Below are 22,659 nucleotides of genomic sequence, written 5' to 3' on the forward strand. Positions count from 1 at the left end.
CTTACAAAATGTCTGGTCACTTTGTTGCACTGTGCCTGTCTGCACATATACAACTAGAGTTGACATTTCACAACATTTGCCACACAAAATGTCCAAATAACTGCTTTGTCTCTCTCAGTAGATGTCAGTCAAGAGCAATGATTTTAATCTTCTGCTGGTTTGCCAGCCTGGTGGTTTCCAGGAAATCACATGGCTATCTGTAAAAGTGCCTAAGACAACCAGACGGGGTGCTATTACACCGCCATAAATCTTTATGGCAGATAAGGGTTGTTAAAAGATAGAAGACTTGTGTCAGTTTTTACAACCTGCTGCTGATAATGTTCAAGCGAATTCATTTTTTTATTATTGTTGTTTTTCAAACCACAACGTTCTAACTGCTGTTAACCTCTTCAAATTGCTTCATTCCCCAGGGTAAATTAGGGGATTCACAGAACAGCAGTGGGGGATTTACCTAATACACAACTCAGAAGTGACTCCACAGTGTGTGTATATATATAGTTACAGTTACCTCAGATAAAACAATATATATACTGTATGCCTAAGTTATATATTTGGATGCATAAAAACACATTTTGACTCCAAGTTAAACCCCATCGTAAAAGAGATGAAACAAGGTAAGAAGGTCGTTACATTACATCTTTGTTATGACGAATAATAATTATTGTCATATCTGAGTTTTTTTATTTTATTTTTTTAACATTACTTTTTAAACATTTTACATTCCATAATAACTTTACAGCGTTATGTAAATCAAGTTATCTGAAAGAGTGTATGATAATAAACACTAATCAACAATCTTTCTGGTGATAAAGCCCACTGCTGCTTTGAGGATTGTAGCAGGAAACTGATAGTGTAACATGAAGAGTCAGCTGCTGACAAAGATGGTGAACCAGAATGCTTTCAGTCAGACCTTTTGGGCTTGGCTGTGGTTTGGCTGTGGAGTCAGGAAGCCGTTGATCATGCAGCACAACAAAGACAGAAAGTGAAATTAAAAACAAAGAGAGGGGACTTTCCAGCTTGGCTGTGTGCTAACGTGATATGGTGCAGAACAGGTTGCATCACATATTCACAAGGTCAACTTTTATTTGTCCCTATTTACCTTATTTGCCAACCCGCCATTTTGTGTGCCGGCTTAATCTAAGATGGCAGATCGAAGATGGCTGTGTAGTCCAGCTTTTGTACTCCACCAGTAGGCGGCACATGACTACTGATGATTCACCATGCCCAATGTGATCTTTTCAGTTCATCCAGGAAATGAAATTAAAGGTTTAAAGTGTACCAGTGTAACAAAACAAAACAAAAACAACAACTTCAATTCAGCGCAGTTGTGAAGCGCCATATCAGTTTAAGAGAGCACCTTTCTCTGGATTTTGTTTTGAAAATCCTGCTGTCATTCAAATCTGGGGAAAACAAATGAATGACCGAGACGAGACACGTGATCTGAGCCACCATTTTGTTGACGAATAGAAGTCTTGATAAAATGGCGGCAAATGTTGCACATCAACGGAGGCGCTGATGTTTAAGACTCTATTCACCAGGCAGCAGGCCAAACTGCCACAGCCAGGAAAAAAAGTCAGGGACTTCCCAGTGTCACTCAAACAATAGAACCCAACCTTCCACTGTCATTCATGCATCAGAATGCAATCACGTGGTTTAAAACCAGCAATAAAGTAGATAAAAAAAAACCTAGGCCAGCAAACCAGTACAGCATATTTCCTCCCCTACATTACTTGTTTTTCATTTAATGAAGTGGTGTTCTTTTATATATGTGCACAGCTATACACTTTTCAATGAACTTTATTCACATTACATCCATGTGGTGACACATTTCCTGACCTTTATTATCTACTGTTGCTGTAAGCCTTTATTCTGTTTATTCACATTGTAATTATGTGTGTGGTCTTAGGGCGTTTTTTGAAGACAAATAAGTCAATTGAGGCCACCACTGAACACTGTTGATCAGAATTTTATATGGTAAAGTTTGGTCACTCATGAAATATTATATGAAATCGGATCATACACAAATCTCCACATATTGTATCTTTCTTATAGTAAAAATAAAAAAGGACTATGCCTGGTCACTCACAGTTAATTATTTATTTTTCACAAAAACATAGTTAAATAAAGTGAAATACACAGATCTTCCCCTTAATCCACATCCATAGCAACATCTGATGGGTTCTTTCAGGCCAAATCCGTCTACCATATTTATTACAAATTAAAAGACATGTGAAAACATACCCTCCTTGAAGCTGGAACATACTCTATGTTACTAAATAAAGACATATACAGAGATTGGATTCACCATTCATACACATCATTCTGAACATGTGAACACAGGATGCACAGCACACTATAAACACAGCATTTTTACAGCGACAGTGCATGGTTTCACTCGGCAAAGAGCTTCTCCACCAGTTTGTAGTAGCTCCCCTTCTTCTGCATCAGTTCACAGTGAGTCCCTCGCTCCTCCACTTTGCCACCACCGACCACAATAATCTGATCTGCATTCTCAATTGTCTGCAACTTGTGAGCAATCACCAGAAGGGTCTGGTTAGGGCAGCCAATCAGGGTCCGCTGAATCTGCGCAAAGTCCAAGAACAAATGAAGACAAAGTTATAGGTTAATGCAGTATTTATTTTCATATCTATCTATATAGATATAGATAGATATTCTTACAGAATCCATTATACTAACTTCATGTCAGAGGTAAACACTTCTTGTTTGGATTTTCAGTTTTGAGGCATATACACTGTACCTCATTTTCGCTCTCAGCATCCAGAGAACTGGTTATTTCATCTAGAATGAGGACCTGTGGCCTCCTGACCAGAGCACGAGCAATGGCGATTCGCTGCTTCTCACTCTTGGACAACTGGCTGCCACCTTCACCAACCTCTGTGATGTAAAAAACATCAGAACATAATGGCATTCATTTTATTATAAATTATCAAAAAGGCATATGCAAGAAGTGAAATATATACTAAAATACTTTATGTACTGTATCGATTTAGGCTTTATTATGCATCATCTTAAATACGGCTGTTAAAAGTACTGTTCAGCCGTGTAAAAGAGTATGACAGCACAACAGTTACCTGTATCGTAGCCTTTCGCCAGCTGCTTGATAAAGTCATGGGCGTTGGCTTTGCGTGCTGCCTCCTGAATCTCATCCAATGAGCACTCAGCAAGCCCATAGGCGATGTTGTCTCTAATGGAGCCAGAGAAGAGCACAGGGTCCTGGCTCACTACGGTAACCTGTTAAACACACCTTCATCAGCTGCATTCATTGAACAAAACACGCTACAAAAGTAAACACTACACTCAAATACATCAGAATTATGCCTGGACCAAGGAATGCATTATCATATTCAAGTGGTGTGTCCACACCGTCACCTTGACCTTTGACCATTCAAGTCTAAATTGTTCTTCCGTGAGTCAAAAACTTAGTATAAAATTTGAATATTTTCATGATATAATGTTTTGAAGGCAAAAGTATTTTTAGGAGGTAACATTTAAGCAACAAATGTAAAAAAAAGTCCCTCTCAGAATGAGATAGACAGACAAAGAAACCTTAAAATGTAAATGCCTATGACCTCTGGCCGCCAATTATTTATTACCTTATTGTGGAGGAAGTTGTGGTCATAAAACTCCAGTGGCTCATTGTCCAGAAGGATTTTTCCAGCTTGCGGCTCGTACAATCGCTGCAGCAAACTCACACAGGTGCTCTTTCCTTCTCCAGATGGACCAACGAGTGCTGTTGTCTGACCCGGCTTCAGCTCCAGAGAAAAATCCTTAATTCATGAGACAAAATGGATGACACATTACGACCATAAAGTCTGACACTTACTTAAAGGAAGTATTAATAAATTAAAAAAAATCTTAATTCATCACACTAAACTGAGTTTGTGTATCGGTTATGTGTCATACATTTGGAGGTACCAGTAAATATTGTTAGTAATTGCCTTTCCCTGATGTACCAGCCTGTCTATTTACAGACTGTACCTCAGTCAACCTGCTGCTAACATCTCACCTGCAGCACATTCTTGTCAGGGTTTGCAGGATAGGCGAAGCTCAGATTGTGGAAGTTGATGTGCCCCGTCAGCACATCTGGTTTGAGTTTTCCATGTGTGGTGACCAGAGGTTTTCGGTCCATGTACTCAAAGACTTTCCCTGCAGACCCCACCGAGTTCAGCATGTCCCCAATGCTGTAAGCCAGTGTCTGAAAGATGACAGTTAAGGAACCAGGCTGCTGGAAAAGTGATCACTTCATAACACATGCTTTCATTTACAGAATCCTTACAAGGTCACACTTACAACATGTTAAATACAAATAGTTTTGCAAGCAACTGTTTACCTTCCAAGCCACTGCTTTTTCAGATGTCATTTGTTCTAACTGAAATCAAACCAAAGAGCATTATGGGATACCCTGATGCTGTTTCCAACGTCAGACTGGTAGAGGATGAACGATAAGAGGGTGCCAGTGGTCATCTGTCCACTCTGGATGAACTGTCTGCCGAAGTACATCATTAGGACCTGAATGATCAGCCCGGTCAACTGAGGGTCACACACACACACACACACACACACACACACACACACACACACACACACACACACACACACACACACACACACACACACACACACACACACACACACACACACACACATAAATAATTGAACCCTCTGTGATCGCCAAGAAATGGAACAAAACCCAGTTTGACAACCAGCTTCTCACCCTCTGTACAAGCAGGTAAACTGCTCTGACTGTGCCTCGCCGGGTCTTGAGAGTATGTGTGTCCATCAGACGGACATCATAGCGACATGCTTCGTGTTTTTCTGCATTAAAGCTGCGAACCACGCGGACATTGGACATTACCTCGCTCACTGCTTCGTTTCCCAAAGCCATTGAGTCCTGCATTGCCAAAGTCAGCCTCTGAGGAAGCAATTACATGGAAGGAGAATGAGCATTTCAACAGAGGTCTACAATTTGGAGAAACAGGAACCAAAAACATCAGGATTAGAGATACAGTAAATGATTCCATACTAAATAAAAGCTAATACTAGCAAAGTATTTTTGTCAAAATAATTTCTTTATTCATACAAAATACACAATGCAATGCAGGGAAAAAGTACGAACATTGTGAAAATGAAATGGTTGCAAATTGTATCGTTACCTGTTTTTTAATTCTTGAAATTCTTACTTACTCAAATAAATGTCATTACACTGTATGTGTTTTATACTCAATTTGCTATTAACCTTCTTTTACCTGGTAGTGTGTGTCATAGATGTTCTGAATGAGGCCAGTGATGGGCGTCTCCATCAGAATGATCAACGTGAGCTTCCATGAAAGGTTCAGCATCAGGACAATCATGCCGATCGTCCGAATGAATGTCCTCAGCAGCACATTGACGTTCAAGCACACTGTTTGTGCCATCAGTTTAGTGTCTTTGGACAACCTGTGTGTCAGTTCACCTTCACAGAAAATGAAAACAAATTACACCCTGCCTTGTCCATTTCCATTCTCCACTTTCTTATTTCATTAGTCTTGTCTATTTTGTATTCAACAAGGTATTTCTTGTCCAATATGTCTCATTCTGTCCTGCACTGCCTGATTCCACCTTATTTTACCCTGTCTTTATGTATTTATTTGTTGATTATGTCACTCATGAGCACTTTATTCAAAATGCACATTCCTTACCTGTCTTTGTGGTCTCAAAGAATCCAATTTCCTGTTTGGTCAAAGCCCCAAAAAGCTTGACTTTTATTCTGCATATGAATGAACTGATGGCACAGAATAAAAGACCCCCTCTGCAGCCTGCACTCACAGAACTGACAAGACACACAGAGAGTTGTTATGGTTAGACGTGACAAGCTTTTACACACAGTGGAGGAGAGAAATACTCAATCTTCCGTACCTTCCAAGGGAGTACAGGCCCATAAAGAGAAGGGCAGATCCAAATTCCATCTGCTGGTACTGACCACCTAAGATGTCAATGACTTTCCCAGTGTAGAATGGGATGGACATCTCACCTGAGAGGAGATGCATAAACACAGGTATAATCACAAACATCATTTATTATAATCTATCCTGGAAACTATGGTGCGAGAACATGAATGTGTTGATTTCAATAAATAAGATTAAAAGTGTTTAACAAACCAAATACAGACTATAATCCAGCAGCGTAGGCAGAAATGTTTTTGGGTGGGCCAGTACAAAAGAGGGCGGACCGTGTTATGGCAGAAAAAGTAAAAGCCATAAGTTTAATATGATGGGTGGATATCTTGCACTGCAAAGGCAATAACAGCAACACATTTGTACATACATATGATATACTGTATATACCATATGTTCAACAAACAAAGCTGTCTATTCAGGCTGTTCACAACCTTCAGGACCAGCAGAGCCAGCAGTACATCGACTCTACAGTGCACATCCTGAATCTTTTTATTGCACAAAATGGCAAATAAACATAAACCTAAATATATCAGACAATTTTGCAGCTTCAGAACCATGGACAAGTCACACATAACAAATGTGCAAGTACCTGTCATTCATGAACTGTGCAATGGTACTGAAGCTGCAATGGCTTTAAGAAATGCATGAGGGATAGTGGATATGTGTGATATCCCTCGTGGTTCGTGCATTCATTATAATAACAAATATGCATCTAGCTGCTTTGATAGTGGTTCATCAATTGCAGATAAATGCATATAATCTGTCACTGTAGGAGACCAGTGTAAAACACCATTGACAATTACAGAGTGGCAACATATGAACCATAGACTGCACAATCATTTCAGGAAGTGTGTTTGATGTAGGGCCCCCCAGGTTCCTTTTTGCCAAAGGACCCCAAAATCCATTGACGCGCACATGCTTTACACAGATAGTCATCAGTCTGAACATTTTCCTCACTTCACTGTCATCAGTATATATACTTACACAGAACCGCCAAGGACAAGAAGACAAACCCTCCGAGCATCAGCGGATAGTCGGGTCTGTACAGACGCAGCACTCTCATAAACAGAACTCTCGCCTTCTGCTTCTTCTCTCTCCCGGCCGCAGCCTCATCCGTGTCCGGGACGGTGACCTCCCAGAAGAGCGCAGCAGCCAGGGATGCAGCGGTGCACAGTAGCCAGCAGCGTACATCCGCCCGCCGGGCACACTGGTTCTCCTCATGGTACAGCATCCTGGAGCCTGTCTCAAACACCGCAGGGAGCAGACTGTGCGCCGTTATAACGCGAACCAGTAACGGTTTGATGTGTCCGACCGTGAGCTGAAGTACTACAGTTAGAGCCAGGCACCGGAGAACCGCGAACACCCAGAGGCGAGCGAAATGTGCAGCGACACTGTGCGTCACGACCGATCCTTGTGTGTAGAACACGGACAGATCGACGCAGACGGCGCAACCCAAAGCAGCAACTTTGTAAACGACTGTCATTTTGTTTTCTGCCATTTTTTCATCCAGATCCGTCCTTGTGTGACTGCTGCATTCAGCGATATGCATGTTACATTTCATCTACTTTTGGTTTCGATTACAGGCTGGACCAGGGGCTTCCCTGAAACCCAAACAAATACAAAGTGAAACCATGAACCTAGTTCAGGTCAAACAAACCATCTTCCAACTACAGCTGAGCACCTTATTATTATTATTATACTGTTCTTATAACATTCACTGTCAGTGTTTGAGTTTTTACAACTATTCACTTATATATATTCATAAAAGCGGTGTAACATTAGACCACTGTTTCAAAGTTAAAATCACATTAAATGGAGCAGGCTTCCTACAACACCAAATAAAAATAAAAACAGTCATGTCTTGCCCAAAAGCACAAACTGTTATAACGTGCAGATGAAATGTGAGATAAATCTTTATTGGTGTAACATCTTTCACTTTCACTAGGCCTATTACTTTAAAACGTAGTGTTGTATTGTTGTCGTGTATCAGAGAAAGAATAAGATAGCAGGTTGGAAACATGAAGTGGTTTATGTTCACTTGCATAAACAGCAAATAATCATGACTGAACAATGAAAAACTGTTGTATCTTCACCGGTCCATTGTTCCATTTCAAATACATACATGTCACTTCGCTCACACACCATGTCTCCACTGACTAATGCAGTTTTATAATTCTTTTCCAGACTCATATGACATGTGCAACCTAATGTTCAATAGGCCAAAAGCTGTTTTGTGAGACCAACTTGTCCTCGACCTTTAAATTCAGTGTAAAATTAAAGGAGCCTGGATGTGAAAATGTGTGCTTTGATAGGATTCGCTCAACAAATTATTAAGATATATTTACAAGGCAAATAAAGGTGTGGAGACATAAAACACATGACGTAAAATTACTGGATTAACAGAGTTGTATGCTTTTCCCCCTTTTATTAAAAACATACATATCCAGTACATTTCATCTGAAAATCTGATGTGGTCGACTTTTTGAATTTGACGGACAGGTCGAGACAGGAAGAATATAATAATTAATTACAAACACATACATCATCATTTTCTGATCACTGGTCAGAGAATTTGGGTAGGTCATTAGCTAGAATGACTTTCTCCTCCGTGCCGTGTTCATCAATGGTGACGATGTAGGCCACGCCCCCGCTGGAGCCATCGCGGCTCATCGCCAAAGAGAGAGCTTAAAAAAGAAAGGAAGACAATCGTAGATGTTGATCTGAACGCTCAAGTCACAAAATAACACATTTGTACTTACTGACAGAGGCAACAGCAATGACTTTATGAGTACCTTGTAAAACCATCATTTAAAAAAAAGCCTAAACTGAATCTCTTTAAGAAGTTAACAATATACAGAACAATGAATGAGCTTCTCTTCCACCATCCAAAAACAAAAAGCTCAATGTAAAAATCTTACTGTTGACAACAAACTTCTGGCACTCCTCCTTGCTCATGCCCTTGCGATATTCGGCATCAACAAACCCATAAACATAGAAGCTCCCAGAGCCACCAACTGCAAACGGCTGCCTTGTCAGGAGCCCATTGAGGGTTGCAAACACCTGGGAGAATTAAAGAGGCACAGACAGAGAGAAGTGAGGATGACTGCAGTGTATTTCTATACAGGCGTCTATAACATCAAGTACAAATGATTGATAAACATTTATTAGACAAGATGTTTTTTTGACCACTAATTGAAACCTTGATTTCCCGCTCCATGCGTTTACTGACCTGCCCTCCTTCTCTCCTGTCCCAGCCGGCCACAATGAGATGTGCCGACAGCTCCTCCTTGTACTTGTATGAGATGTTCCGCACCAGAGTGGCAGCAGAGCAAACCTGGGGTTCCTCGCCTATCTCAATACTGACAGAAGACATTAAAGGCATAGTTTGATGCGTGATGTGCTCAAGGGCGGTTGTGAATGAGTTCAGTGAAAAGATGGCAGTTTTCCTGTCATCAAATGCTGTCTAAAATCAAGGCAAAGCAGTGAAGTCTTTATTACAACATCATACACTTAAGCTGATGTAGTTTTGTGCCATTTTTTAAGCTGTTGTGAGTGTGCACGTCAACCCCTGGCTGTTTCCTAGTAACAGGAGAGTGCAGAGTGTAGTCTATAGCTTTTTTCAATTAAATATTTGTGGGAGCCATTCTGACTGATTTTATTGCATGTGTCGGTTAAAGGGTTTAAAGCTATGGAGTTTGGAGAGAACACTAGTTTGTCACCAATAGTCAGAGGTGGAAAAAGTACTAAAATATTGTACTCGAGTAAAAGTACCAATACTTTGATGAAATATTACTCAAGTAGAAGTAAAAAGTAGTTCATTTGAAATGTACTTTAAGTAAAAGTTACCTAGTTACCTTGCGTGGGGTGTGAGGGTAGTAGAAATATGAGAAGGGGTCAGAAATCCAAAACTATTTTGGAGCTCACACGCCCGGCGCGACACAGGATATTACGTCACTTTTGGCGTAATATCCTGTTCACGCGCCAGTGCTTGTGCTAATCACATTATCATTGGTCTGGTTCTGGTGTATATTTTCCACCTGTAGGTCTATTTTTACTCAGTAATGGATAGGATTTATAAAGTAACTAAGTAAATTCTTGAGTCAATACGTACTCAAGTAAAATACAAAATCCTGATTTTAAATTGGACTTAAAAAATACAAAATACACAAAAAAGTATTCAATACAGTAACTTGAGTAAATGTATTTCGCTACTTTCCACCTCTGCCAATGGTCCTTGTTTTTCCCTAATATTCTCTATTTTGTATTTAAAGCAAATATTTTTAAATGGACCTGGACTTAAGAGTTAAACGTTACTTTTCTGATGAAATAGACAGAGCCACAAACAGAGACTACCACAAAGACAGCAATATCTAGAGACTGAAAACTCACTGATATCTTTACATTCAAGCTGCCAAGAATCAAATGAACAGTGGAAGCATCATGCGTGACAAATCATCGCATTTCAACAGCACCTGTGGACATCTAGCTGGTAGTTGACAATCTCTGCAATGGTCTGAGCATCGGCTGCAGATCCTGACAGAGCACAGTAGATCTTGTCATGGAGTGCAGACAGTTTGTTCATCACCCTGTTCACCACAGACTCTCTGGGTGGAGGGAAGAGGAGGGAGAGTGTGAAGATGTTCATACAGTGTTGTGCACAAGGACAGGAAATGACAGCGGGATTAAACTGGACACATGCACGGACTTACCCTGCAGACACCCTTGAATCAGAGCCCAGCACAACGCCACCATTGAACTCAATGGCAATAATAGTTGTCTACAATCAAAAGGAAAAAAATACAGAGTATGAATAAAAGACGACTTGTGCAGGTTCAAACAAGTACACTGTGGAGCGTAATGCTCTTAATCTTTATGTTTTACGTAACTATTTAACCATCTTTTACACTGATAGAATCATTTTAACGTATAAATTAAAACAAAACCATCAGAGGTAAATATATACATACACAAAGTAATGAAGTGTGCGCTCTTTTTAGTGAGAGCCAGGCAAAAGCAATACCTGTAACGCGTAATTACGCACATTGACGCGCAGTACAACTCTTCAATGTGCAGTATGTCATTAAAAATGTATTTTTTTTTTACTCACTCCGGTTTTCACCTCCTCAGACAACCACTCAGGTCCCATGTCTCCCGACATGTTGATGTGCTGCAGAGTTTCCTGTTACGACGACAGCGCCTGTGTCTGAGTGACGAAGCTGGAAAAGACGCCAGAACCAAACTGAAAAGATCAGCTGAGCAGATCAGTTCTTCTCTTTGCTGTAGAAAACCTTGTCTGATTGATGATTTTTGACTGATTTTAAGAAACCAACAAACATCACACGGACGGACTCGAGTTTCCAGAGTCAAACCGAAATTGAAAGTTAAAAAGTCGTATACCCCATAATATAATCCCTCCTCTGCAAGAAGTGCAGGACCACGTTTTTTGTCAGATTCTTTTCCTGTAATTTTTGTGTTGCGCTGCTTTGTTGTGTTTGACTTTGTAGTAACTACAACTTTACCACATTGTCATAATGTTAAATAATTATACTAATATAATTGTGATATATATATACATATATATATATATATATTGATATATAGAAAAAAAAACATCTGAAGCACACAATAAAGAGAGAGAGGTTTAGAAAACATTTACATTTATTTTAATTCACATATATCCTCATGTTTAAAAAGTCAACCAAAATCATGAAAGACAAAAAATAAACTTGATTTTTTTTTTTTTTTTTAAGGAAATTGTTTGATTTCAGTGAAATAATTGTGAGGTTTGGTCTGGAGCAGGGCTGTCAAACTTGGCTCAATTCCTGGTTTTGTTCTGGAAGAATTTGTGAAAAATGTCACACTATGATTAGAATCCAATCACAATTCAAAAATACTATATTTTCCAGTTCCAGATACCTGTGAGTAAAAGTTGTGTCCTTTTACAGATCCAGAGTGATCTGTACATTGTGTGTAAATGATAAATTTAGGCATAATTTTTCCAGGTTTTCCAGAAATTCCAGGGGTTGTTCATAATATGTTTTGTTTTTAGGTTATTATGCTATTATGTTTACTGGTCTGGCCCATTTGAGGTCAAATTTGACACCCCTGATCTAGAGAGAGTGTATAAATACACACTCAACAAGTCACACCACCATTTCCTTCTTCGATCAGTGTTTCATGAACAGACAAATCATCCCCCCCCCCCATGTGTAACTGTTTTCTTGTTCCCCAGGTTGTGTTGTGTGTTGTGTTGTTACATTCCAGTTCATCACAGAAACAGAAACAAAACTGTGACTTAGGACATTCAACATTTAAACTGTAATGGTTGCTGTCATTCGTCGTGGAACTTGGGCAGCTTGTTGCCAGGTACAACCACATGCTCCACCCCTATTTCCGTGATCACCACCAGGTGAGCAACGCCCCCGCTGACGTTGTCTCTACCCATGGCCAAAGCAAGAGCTGTGAGGAGGAAAGAGAATTGTTTTAAGGAATTAATAACAAAATAACACAGCTGAATGTATTCATGGGGAGAGCAGAGGATTAACAGGTCCTGTGTGTCATGATGCAAAATTGCAGACTTTTACTGATCAATTTATTATTATTTTAATGGACACAATTAACATTTTTTCCCTAATTGTTCTATGATGTGTCGTTGCTGTGCTTTACCTATTTTATTTGTTGATAGTTTTTTTTAACCTAATTTTTTACCTAGCATAATTTCATTTCATACACATTCATACACGCACCTTTTCTTTGCATTAAAACCCAGTTTCCTGACACAAGTACAAGTCCCCATATGTCTGAGTGGGTTAAAATATCATAGTACCATTAATAGCAAACTGTAGGCATTCGTCTCTGCTCATGTTGGGTTTGTATTTGGCGTCAACGTAGCCGTAGATGTAAGTGCTGCCTGAGCCTCCGATGGTCACAGGCTGACTGCTTAACATCCCACCGAGCGATACCACGTACACCTGCAGAATCATGGATGGTATATTACTGTCATCATTATTACTGTTTCTCTGACATGTCTTCATGACCTCTACCAACCTGTGGTCCTTTCCTCTTGTCCCAGCCTGCAGTGATGAAGCCGGCCTGCAGCTCGTCCTTGTTCTTGTAGCAAAGCTCTTTCAGCACCGATGCTGCTGAAATCACCAGAGGAGGCGTCTCCATCTGGATACTAAGGGAAATAAATACGTTTTTCTTGATTGCAGTCTTTTCTGTAACTAAGCAACCAATTGCAAAAGAACAATCAGCTTCCTTTTTACATCATGCACTGTGTGTAAACATGAAGGAGCAAACATCAGCTCAGAAATTTGAAGGTAAAAGACGAAAATGAGATGTGTGTGTAATGCTGTACTGTATGTGCAGATGCATTTGCATGTGGCACCTGTGGAAGGACAGGTGGAATTTAGCAGCTTTGGTGACGGCCTGAGCATCTGCGAGTGAGCCAGCCATGCAGCAGAAGATCCGATCGTGAACCTGAATCACCTTGTTGATGGTTCTTGACGACACATATTCACTGAAGAGGAGGGGGAAATAAACAAAGACAGAACTCAGAGACAGATCATATCGTATGTCGATGTAAGAACAAGGTCAATCAACTGCTCTTATTAATTTATCACATGATATGGTTTATGGTTAAACAGAGTAGAGTATATGAAAGTTTCACTAGCATTTATAAGTTTTGTGTTTGTGTTTGGTTCATGTGCATGTGGACAATTTTTGTTTTAACATAATATCATATCTGTCCCTCGCTAATGTTCTCACAACACGTTCATCCTCACCCTCCAATTGAAGCTCTGGAGTCTGAACCAATGACGACCCCTCCATCAAAGATGGCAGCCAAGATGGTTGTCTGAGGAAGGACAGTGAGAACGTGAGAAGCTTGGTCAGCTGAGTGTATAAAAACATAAAGTCTATAAGAACTGGGCAACACATCATCACAGACAGACTCTTTTTCCACCACATAAGTGAACAAAGAACACTTGCACATATAAAATAGAATATTTTGTGAGGTATTACATTACGTCATTGTTAATATATCCATATGTACCAGACTGTAATGTCAAATGAAGGAGATAAGAGACTAAAAATGGAGCTGGTAAGGAGGATCAAACTAAATTCTGCTTTGGGCCTCAGAGTGTCTTTGACCGGCCCTGCTTGTTCCCCAGGACTCATTCATTCAGAAAGAACAAGGCTATGAATTCTGGGATTTGGAGTTCTCAGAAAATGAAAGTGTAGCCTGTCGCTGTCTTTGTGTAAGTGTCAATAATAAAGTTATTCAGATAAAAGCAGATGTAAATATGTTTAATTCTAAAACATCTGGGAAACACAAAGTAGCTGTGATGTGACTTTGTCGCGCGCTCACCGTCAGGTACAGCATCACCTGAGACTGTTGCTACGCCATTATTATCTGTTATCGTTTACTTTAGGATGATCATGTTTTGTTGCTGCATCAGTAGAAATAAACATCAGCGAGTGTGTGTCCGGGTCTACTCACCCCTGTGCTGACTCCTTTGATTCCCGAGTCCGAGCAGCGTTTCTCCATTTTCACTCCTAAATCGAAAGAGAGGACAGAGAGGAGACTCTCTCAACAGCGACCTCACGCTCTCACTCTCTCACCGAGCGACGCGCACACACGCACCAGTGACGCCGCAGTGGGGTCAGGAATGGCGCTATCAAATCTCCTGGAAATCCCTGCCGCTGGCTTTAATTTCGACAACGCCACCAGGTAAGAGCTTGTTCTGGTGAATAATGAGCAGCAGACGTGTCAGTGCTGAGCATAATATGATGGAACTGCTGCTAACGCTGAGCTTTCATTAGGAGCAAAAGTGAAAGTAACTTTTCCCCCGTGCTTATTGTCTGTTTTATCGGTGCGACAATATACTGTTAATGTTTTTATGTGTTTTTATGTGTTCACCACTTCACTTGCCCCCCGTAGAAATGCTGCATTAGAGGGACTTTTTGAAGGACAGAAACCCAAACCTATGAAAACAGGCACCACCATAGCAGGAGTGGTGTTCAAGGCAAGTATAACTTTGTGTAAACCAATCAAACACATATACACATAAAACATAACTTGTAAGTCGTTGTCAATGGAAGGTAGTTTTATAAATGCAGAGGTATATACACTTAACTACATTAAAATGAACACATTAATGACTTCAAAGCAGCTGAACAATATTATCAAATGTCTTATTTGTTAAGATTTATTAAAGGTCCAGTGTGTTACATTTATAAGTAGCAGACATTAAATCTACTCTAATATGTTTGTATATTTGCCTAAAAATAAAATAATTTGTTTTTTGCAGCCTTTTATATGTACTTTAGGCAAGGGTCGTGCGTTACAGAGGTCAGCATCTTGTGCAGTCAAAACAGACAAACCAGCTGAGTGTGTATTGAGAGTTGTGGAAGCTTACTACACAAACAAACACAAACAAACATAAATGCCACTGCAGTTCCCTAACATACTTAGAAAAGAGTGATGCAGGCACCATTCGATGTTACTAAATATTACACACACCGGGGAAAGAGGGGATACCTCCGGAACACCAGGTGCCAGGACCTGGACGTCAAGCTGACAGGGATGTGGACAGCTGGTGATAGCGACACAGAACAGACAGCACTAGAGGGGCGATTGTCAATGGCCTATGTTCGTGGGGCTCGAACATATCTTACACACTGGATCTTTAAAGGAACACTTTTTATAAAAATATTTTTGGTGTTGCAGAGTTGAAAAAAGTAAGACATTTCTGCTAGTTGACCGATAACCTTCATTGTCCTGGTGCAGGATGGTGTGATACTGGGAGCTGATACAAGAGCTACATCCAGTGAAGTAGTGGCAGACAAGATGTGTGCCAAGATCCATTACATTGCCCCAAATATATAGTAAGTCTATTTGGTCTTGTTTTGCAGTGAAGTGTTGTCGTTTGCTTTTTTCCATGTAATGAATGTTCTGCCATGACCTGCCCACCTCTGCCACATACAGATCAGATTTGACTTTTTTCTTCTTTCCTCACACATTTTCCTTCCTCTCATCAGCTGTTGTGGAGCAGGTACAGCAGCAGATACAGAGAAGACCACCGATCTTGTAGCCTCCAACCTTGCTATCTTCTCGCTGAACAGCGGGAGGAATCCTCGCGTTGTCATGGCCGTGAACATACTACAGGACATGTTGTACAGGTGTGCTCATGTCCCTGGTTACACATTAAAAAAATATTGAAGTGAGGTTGTATTCTTTTTTTTCTTTTTTTTAACTATGTTGTTGTTGGATCTCTGTGGTCTTTAGGTATCGCGGCCAAATTGGTGCCAATCTTATACTGGGAGGAGTAGATTGCACTGGGAACCACCTGTACACAGTGGGGCCATATGGGAGTGTTAATACCATGCCTTACCTTTCAATGGGTAAGTGATGTCAGCATTTGTAGACCTAATCTTTTTTTGTTCTTTATCTTTAATCTGTCATTTGGTGCATAACATTAATTTCAAACTAATCATGTTGCCTGTGTTTACACAGACCGATAACCTGCAAGTGTCAGTGTTTTCTCAGTCTCCATCCAGTCTGTTGTTGTTTCATCTGGCTTTACTTTGTGTTCATGCAGGATCTGGTGATCTGGCTGCTCTTGGGATTTTAGAGGATGGATTCAAACCTAATCTGGAGGTACATACACTAGATAGATTCTTTCTTGAGCTCAACAAGGCTAGACCCGTCAGCATACAATGCCAGACACACAAGTTATGCACAAAAGTAGAACACAAGTAGAACCAACAATCCATCAGAAGGGAAATAAATACATGGTAAGAAAGTTACCTTTATGCAATCTCCAATTATTAATCAAATAATTTAGTTAGTTTATGTCCCAGGCATCTAAAAAGGATACACCAGCTCTTAGACCAAATAAGCATCTACTGTAGCATCTGAAAACATATTGATTTTCCTCTATATCACATGATGTCTGTTGAGAAACAGAAAAGCTAAGATGCAAAGGGTCATTTCCCTACAATTTCTCCCACCTTTCTTCAGTTGGAGGAGGCCAAGCAGCTTGTGCGTGGAGCCATCCACGCAGGCATCATGAGTGACCTCGGCTCAGGCCACAACATCGACATCTGTGTCATCACCAAAGAAGGGGTGGACTACAACAGGCCGTACCAGAAGTCAGAGTATAACGACAAAAGGTTATTATCTAAGTTACTATCTCTGTATGTCCAGACAGTGTGACAAGAGTACAACAATGACCTCGGGTAGTACCATAAATGAAGGTTTTAATAAGTGGTTCTTCCCACTGACTTGTTTGGAGAACGGACATGGGCCACTTTTGTAATTCAATGCAGGGAACCGGAAAAAAATGTTGTCCCATAGATGAGAGTGAGTCGCATAGGTATTGTATAAATTAAACAGATTAATTAAAGCTCCTTTTTTTCTCTTTTCAAGGAAAGTGAAATATAGATACCGTCCAGGCACGACACCTGTTCTGACACAGAAAGTCGTCCCGTTAAAGCTGGAGCTCGTGCAGGAGACCGTGCAGCAGATGGACACAGCCTGATCCACAGTCACCTTCATCATCATCATAGGAACACCTGTTCATCCTATTGTTGTTTTGTACTCGCGGAATCACTGTATGCAGCAATTAACCATAAACACACAAATAAATAAATAAATGAAATAACTTGGTCCGATTTCTTTCTGTGCTTTCATGGGAAAAAAAAAACATTATCAGTGACTGTGCTGTATGTAGACACTGTACAATGACGTCATCAACCTCTGCTGATTTCTCTTAACCTGAGTGCGGCTTATCTGCTTAGAGACAGATGACGAGGAAATACTGAAATCCAATTGGTTTATCACGTTTTATTTAATATACTGCACATATCATGGATTTTTCGACTGATCCACAAGCCATTATAACAACAAAATAATGTAACGTGTTTATTGATAGTCGTATAAATGTTTTATCTCGTTGATTCTTTTCAATCCTTTTTTAAGAGGAAACAAGTGAAACCTCTTTTAAAAAAACTTTCACTTTCGAATCTTGATACGCACAAGGAAACTATTGTTGACGCTTTGTCCGACGCCTCTTGTCATTTTGATACAAATACACAAAACAAGTAAATATTCATACAGTTTTAGTTTCCGTCACTTTTAACAGATAATGGCTCTTTTCGACGTAGGTGGTTTTAAGCCCAGCTCTGAACTCCGTGGGCAGATATTTCCAGCGAAGTCGCATCTCGTGGACCGAACCAACCACTACAGTTTTGGGACCAAAACGCAAGAATTTGCGGTGCCTTTGGGTGTAGACGTGAGTATGAGGAGTTCTGTTACAGCTTACTGATGCGAATTTATGACACGATGAATAAATATCATGCAAACATGTCACAGGCACGAAGCATCAGACGCCAACTTATTTTACGCGTCTCTTTCCACTTTTACGCGTCTCTTGTTCTCAGTCTGCGTTTAACTATCGTTAGTTATTGAAACAAGATATATTAGGTCACATTAACGTCATTGCCTCGTGTGCTCTCTCTCTGTGACACTGTATCTTCTTAAGGATTTGCATTGTTTTTCATTCATTTCTACAGCCGAACCAAAACCTCATTATTTACCATAACCAGACAGTCTATAGTTACCAGTCTATAGCCTAACTAACCTAACCACTATTCACATCTTAATCCTAACCTCAACTAAAGCCTCAGAAATAAGCTTTTGGATCAGGTTTTGGTCTCCAGGAGGATTACTGGTCCTGAATAAGACAGTGTCTTTTAGTGATAACACACACAGGTAAACCGCCCATTACCAATAGGGTCAATAAATGAATCACAACCTCAGTTACTGGCTGTTATTTAAATTATAAACACACACAAATTTGGAATAAAATGCTGTCGCAGTCTGGACCGACATTTGTCATAATTTCCATGCATGTCAATGTGCTTTGGTTCCGTCGCAGCCGTCAGGGTTTCTCAAGTCCTGCAACGGTGAAGGAGGTGTGAGTATTGACCTGAACCACGGCACGACCACGCTGGCCTTCAAGTTCAAACATGGAGTCATCGTGGCTGTGGACTCCAGGGCCTCGGCTGGCCGTTACTTAGGTAAGTGCAAACGTTTGGAAATGACTTTTCACCTCTCTCTGATGGTACAATTACAAGTGCAACCAGGAAGCTTTGTCCTGCTTTGTCATTTAATTTCTCCTTGTCACAGCATCCAACGATGTCAACAAGGTTATAGAGATCAACCCCTACCTGCTGGGCACCATGTCAGGCAGCGCTGCAGACTGTCAGTACTGGGAAAGACTCCTGGCTAAAGAATGCAGGTCTGTGAGGAGTGTTGTTGGTTTTTATTCTTCATTTAATGTTCCATCTATACCCATGCTCAATTGACACCTTGTCCAGGAAACACCACTACAACTACAAAACATTCAAAAATAAATAAAAGATAAATGTCTCACTGATAAACCTCCAGGGAAGATTGTCACTGAGAGTGAACCTGACTGACTCAGTCTGGATGAACACATCCATGATTTGGATTATTATTGACTGATTTGTCATTTAATTTGTCTTAATAACTGATTCATTTATGATTATTTGATGTCTTTTAGGCTGTACAGGCTGAGGAACAACCACAGGATCTCTGTTGCTGCTGCCTCCAAACTGCTGTCGAACATGATGGTGGGTTACAGAGGCATGGGCCTCTCTATGGGCAGCATGATCTGTGGCTGGGACAAAAAGGTAAACTCGGGTTGTGCTTGTATTTTAACTGAATATCACAGGTTTTTCCACAGCATTTTTCAGTCCTCGTCATTGTGGTTACAAACAAAGTACAACAAGGTTGCAGGCAGCCATTCACTCTATACAAAAACATAATATAATCAAATTTTCAGGATCACTACCTTAATCCTAAAACCCCACAGAATCATTAACCCCCCATAAATCAGCAAGAACAAGTACAGACAGAGTTTTACATCTTGGTAATAATGGTGATCCTTCCAGAGCTCACTACTTGCTACTTGTCATACTTTGGCTCCTAATACATACAAATAAATACTGATGTTAAGCTTGCAAAAACTCAGAATTCACATTTCCTGCAGAGCCTGTAATGACTGTGTTCTCACCAGGGACCTGGTTTGTACTATGTGGATGATAACGGGACACGTCTGTCTGGCTCGATGTTCTCCACCGGCTGTGGAAACAGCTACGCCTATGGCGTGGTGGACAGCGGCTACAGGGAAGACATGACGGTAGAGGAGGCGTACGAACTCGGTCGCCGCGGCATCGTTCATGCAACGCACAGGGACGCCTACTCTGGTGGAGTGGTCAACAGTGAGTACGCTCTGAGAATAAATGTAATGGTCATTTAATTTAATTTAATCCAGACAATGTCCCTGAACCACTTGGAGAAAGAGAAAACATCCCATATAGCTTCTAACAGCGGACACAACACTTGTTATTGTTATCTTTGACAGCCCAACACTCAACACCACACAAACGCCTTTAAGGGCAATTTCTGTTTACTTGGATTGTAACTGAAAACATTTCGGTGGCCAATGGTTAACGTCAGTGTGACCTCCCTCATAGAACATATCATTTAATCTGCCTCAAACATTCCTTTCGATTCACCGATGACCTGATTTGGCTTGAATTATCTTAAAAGAAGAGAGGAATCTCTCAGTCCTGGCACAAATATTCACTTAGACTCAAGGATCAACAGTTCACAGTCGATGATTGTGTTACTGCATTGGTCAGCAGTGGACAGAGCATAAAACCACTTTCTGTTCCGTGTGTGTGTGTTTATCCAGTGTACCACATGCAGGAAGACGGCTGGATTAAAGTGTGTAAAGAAGACGTATCAGAGCTGATCCATCGCTACAGGAAGGGAATGTTCTGAGTTTGTTGACACTCAGGACAACATTAATCATCTCTGACAACAGACCAAAGGTTGATTTTTACAAAAGATTAAACTTTTTAATTTAGGTAAAAAAATAAAAACGGTATTGTTGCAGTGAGTGTGTAATGTTGTGTGTAATGGTCCATTGCTGATTTTGCATAAATGTGTGAGAAAAGAAGATTTGACACATGAAAGTAAACATTACTGAATCAAACCGTCCTCATGAATTGTTAAGATCTTTATTCAGTTTTTTTCCCGCATGTTGATACACTAAGTCCAAGTTTCAGTGTGGTGTTCCATCTGAATAAAGGTTGTTATTCGACTCACTCCTTTGTCCTGTAATAATTAACCCGCGCTGTTAAATTATGTTACCATATCACACAAAGTGTAAAGAACAAAAGCTATTCTGTTGATGAAAATGAGAAGAATTTGCCTTTACATTATATAAATACTATAGATTTCAAGGTAAATCTAATAAATAATCTATATTTTAGATATGGTTTATCAGAAAAAAGGTGAAATGTGATGTCGTCTTGTTCAGATCCTCCCAAAATACCTATTTTATCTCAAAGCAGTAACCGGTATTAATACTGAAGAAGCTTGTATATTTCCACACATTTATTTTATAATTTATACGTAATAAAATATCACATGGGTTAGTAATGCGCAGGGGAAAAAAAGATCAGCAGTGATGTCACATGTTTCCAGGCAGAACTCAGCTCCACAGGTTGGAAATAAAAAGAAAAAACAAAACAAAACAGGTCAATCGAGTCAGATCTGTTTGTGTTCACACATCGGTTAAAAACGTCATGACTTAAAATCACAAAATATCAATAGCTAAAATATAATGTGGATCTCTCTTATGTCAATATAGCATGTTAGTTTGTAGTTTTTATTAAATATATAAAATTGGGCAAAAGAAAAAAGATAAAAGCAATAAAAACATGAACAACATAAATTTAAAATAATTTAAATTATAGATAAACTCAAGGTCTCAATGCAAGAGCCATGTATTTAAAATTGTGTCTTTATAAGAGATATTTGAATGTTTGTGTGATCTGAGCAGGGAAACAGCCCATTAAAAAAATCTAATAAATCAAACATTTAAATCTTAAAATATATTGTGGGTTTCATTGGATGCCAGTGAAGAAAAGCCTGTATAGCCTGTATAAAATGGTCACACGTACGTGTCCTGAGTTGACTTGAAGGAGCCACAGTACTGTAACGACAGCTGTAATGTCATCAGTTACCAGGCAGATTTTAGTGCTGCAGGTTTTAACTGTGCAGCAAGAGCCTGTATATGTGTGTGGTGTGACCCGGATATAAGCAGATCTGTTGGTGTTGTACGTGTAACATTAGTATTTCTTCTATTTTCTCTCAAACAAAATGTAAACCACCTATGATGAGCTCATAAATAACAATTATAAGACATGATATTGCGTCATATTACCTTTATTGTGAGGGACAGCAGCAAAACAGACACAAAGTGTAGTTTCTTTTTCATTTTTTTCATAACTGTCACTTTTTTTGTTTCATTAAGACAGAGGTCTGTAGAGTCATGTAAGATTTAATTCTTATAGATATCTTTATACTATAGTTTTACTCTTTACAGTGCTGCATGAATAATGGCCATACATACACATATAAATATTTCTCAGTCACTTTTGTGGAATACATCCAGGAAATATGGTAAACACATATGAACTTTTAAAATAAATCATTCATTGTTTACTGCTTGATATCATTATCCATTTTCATTTTCAAAAAACGGCTTCTACAGGTTAATATGTCAAGTATTAAGTGTGACCTTCACTTACATTGGAACCC

At 39.8% G+C, this 22,659-nt stretch overlaps 5 protein-coding genes across 5 annotated transcripts; 2 read left to right on the forward strand and 3 right to left on the reverse strand.

Annotated features, from left to right (window-relative positions):
* Window positions 1-2,232: 2,232 nt before the first annotated feature.
* On the reverse strand, window positions 2,233-7,455 carry tap2a (transporter associated with antigen processing, subunit type a; the record flags this gene model as incomplete). Its single annotated transcript, XM_083900149.1, has 11 exons — window positions 2,233-2,583; window positions 2,759-2,895; window positions 3,093-3,252; window positions 3,615-3,788; window positions 4,028-4,216; window positions 4,423-4,551; window positions 4,736-4,933; window positions 5,268-5,473; window positions 5,700-5,830; window positions 5,917-6,031; window positions 6,942-7,455. 11 exons carry the CDS (start codon window positions 7,453-7,455, stop codon window positions 2,392-2,394), a joined length of 2,145 nt encoding a protein of 714 aa, XP_083756275.1. The 3' UTR covers window positions 2,233-2,391.
* Window positions 7,456-8,436: 981 nt separating this feature from the next.
* Window positions 8,437-11,305, reverse strand: psmb9a (proteasome 20S subunit beta 9a). The gene is made up of 6 exons (XM_083899978.1): window positions 11,065-11,305; window positions 10,667-10,734; window positions 10,430-10,561; window positions 9,187-9,316; window positions 8,876-9,017; window positions 8,437-8,641 (listed from the first exon to the last, which is right to left on the reverse strand). Exons 1-6 carry the CDS (start codon window positions 11,113-11,115, stop codon window positions 8,514-8,516), a joined length of 651 nt encoding a protein of 216 aa, XP_083756104.1. The 5' UTR covers window positions 11,116-11,305; the 3' UTR covers window positions 8,437-8,513.
* A 903-nt stretch (window positions 11,306-12,208) lies between these two features.
* On the reverse strand, window positions 12,209-14,522 carry psmb12 (proteasome 20S subunit beta 12). Its single transcript, XM_083899977.1, has 6 exons — window positions 14,458-14,522; window positions 13,742-13,812; window positions 13,345-13,476; window positions 13,005-13,134; window positions 12,784-12,928; window positions 12,209-12,416 (listed from the first exon to the last, which is right to left on the reverse strand). Exons 1-6 carry the CDS (start codon window positions 14,503-14,505, stop codon window positions 12,289-12,291), a joined length of 654 nt encoding a protein of 217 aa, XP_083756103.1. The 5' UTR covers window positions 14,506-14,522; the 3' UTR covers window positions 12,209-12,288.
* Window positions 14,523-14,564: 42 nt separating this feature from the next.
* On the forward strand, window positions 14,565-17,590 carry psmb13a (proteasome 20S subunit beta 13a). Its single transcript, XM_083899871.1, has 8 exons — window positions 14,565-14,688; window positions 14,899-14,983; window positions 15,748-15,845; window positions 15,999-16,139; window positions 16,246-16,361; window positions 16,559-16,617; window positions 16,981-17,132; window positions 17,389-17,590. The coding sequence occupies exons 1-8, from the start codon at window positions 14,627-14,629 to the stop codon at window positions 17,498-17,500; spliced, it is 825 nt and encodes a 274-aa protein (XP_083755997.1). The 5' UTR covers window positions 14,565-14,626; the 3' UTR covers window positions 17,501-17,590.
* Window positions 17,591-17,991: 401 nt separating this feature from the next.
* Window positions 17,992-21,147, forward strand: psmb8a (proteasome 20S subunit beta 8A). The gene is made up of 6 exons (XM_083899432.1): window positions 17,992-18,253; window positions 18,899-19,040; window positions 19,150-19,261; window positions 19,547-19,676; window positions 20,063-20,267; window positions 20,744-21,147. The coding sequence occupies exons 1-6, from the start codon at window positions 18,107-18,109 to the stop codon at window positions 20,830-20,832; spliced, it is 825 nt and encodes a 274-aa protein (XP_083755558.1). The 5' UTR covers window positions 17,992-18,106; the 3' UTR covers window positions 20,833-21,147.
* Window positions 21,148-22,659: the final 1,512 nt, after the last annotated feature.

This window comes from Microchirus variegatus, assembly GCF_963457635.1.
Source record: "Microchirus variegatus genome assembly, chromosome: 13".
Classification (NCBI taxonomy): domain Eukaryota; kingdom Metazoa; phylum Chordata; class Actinopteri; order Pleuronectiformes; family Soleidae; genus Microchirus; species Microchirus variegatus.

Excerpts from the sequence above, each read along its gene's own strand:
- psmb9a (XM_083899978.1), bottom strand. The coding sequence starts at position 11,115 with ATGTCGGGAGACATGGGACCTGAGTGGTTGTCTGAGGAGGTGAAAACC. Across the intron at positions 10,562-10,666 it reads GATTCAAGGGTGTCTGCAGG|AGAGTCTGTGGTGAACAGGG; the intron begins GTAAGTCCGTGC and ends CCCTCCACCCAG. Across the intron at positions 8,642-8,875 it reads CCAGAAGTTTGTTGTCAACA|CTCTCTCTTTGGCGATGAGC; the intron begins GTAAGATTTTTA and ends TTCTTTTTTAAG.
- psmb12 (XM_083899977.1), bottom strand. The coding sequence starts at position 14,505 with ATGGAGAAACGCTGCTCGGACTCGGGAATCAAAGGAGTCAGCACAGGG. Across the intron at positions 13,813-14,457 it reads TCAAAGGAGTCAGCACAGGG|ACAACCATCTTGGCTGCCAT; the intron begins GTGAGTAGACCC and ends GTCCTTCCTCAG. Across the intron at positions 12,417-12,783 it reads CCTACAGTTTGCTATTAATG|CTCTTGCTTTGGCCATGGGT; the intron begins GTACTATGATAT and ends TCCTCCTCACAG.
- psmb13a (XM_083899871.1), top strand. The coding sequence starts at position 14,627 with ATGGCGCTATCAAATCTCCTGGAAATCCCTGCCGCTGGCTTTAATTTC. Across the intron at positions 14,689-14,898 it reads AATTTCGACAACGCCACCAG|AAATGCTGCATTAGAGGGAC; the intron begins GTAAGAGCTTGT and ends TGCCCCCCGTAG. Across the intron at positions 16,362-16,558 it reads CATGCCTTACCTTTCAATGG|GATCTGGTGATCTGGCTGCT; the intron begins GTAAGTGATGTC and ends GTGTTCATGCAG.
- psmb8a (XM_083899432.1), top strand. The coding sequence starts at position 18,107 with ATGGCTCTTTTCGACGTAGGTGGTTTTAAGCCCAGCTCTGAACTCCGT. Across the intron at positions 18,254-18,898 it reads CGGTGCCTTTGGGTGTAGAC|CCGTCAGGGTTTCTCAAGTC; the intron begins GTGAGTATGAGG and ends GTTCCGTCGCAG. Across the intron at positions 19,041-19,149 it reads CTCGGCTGGCCGTTACTTAG|CATCCAACGATGTCAACAAG; the intron begins GTAAGTGCAAAC and ends TCCTTGTCACAG.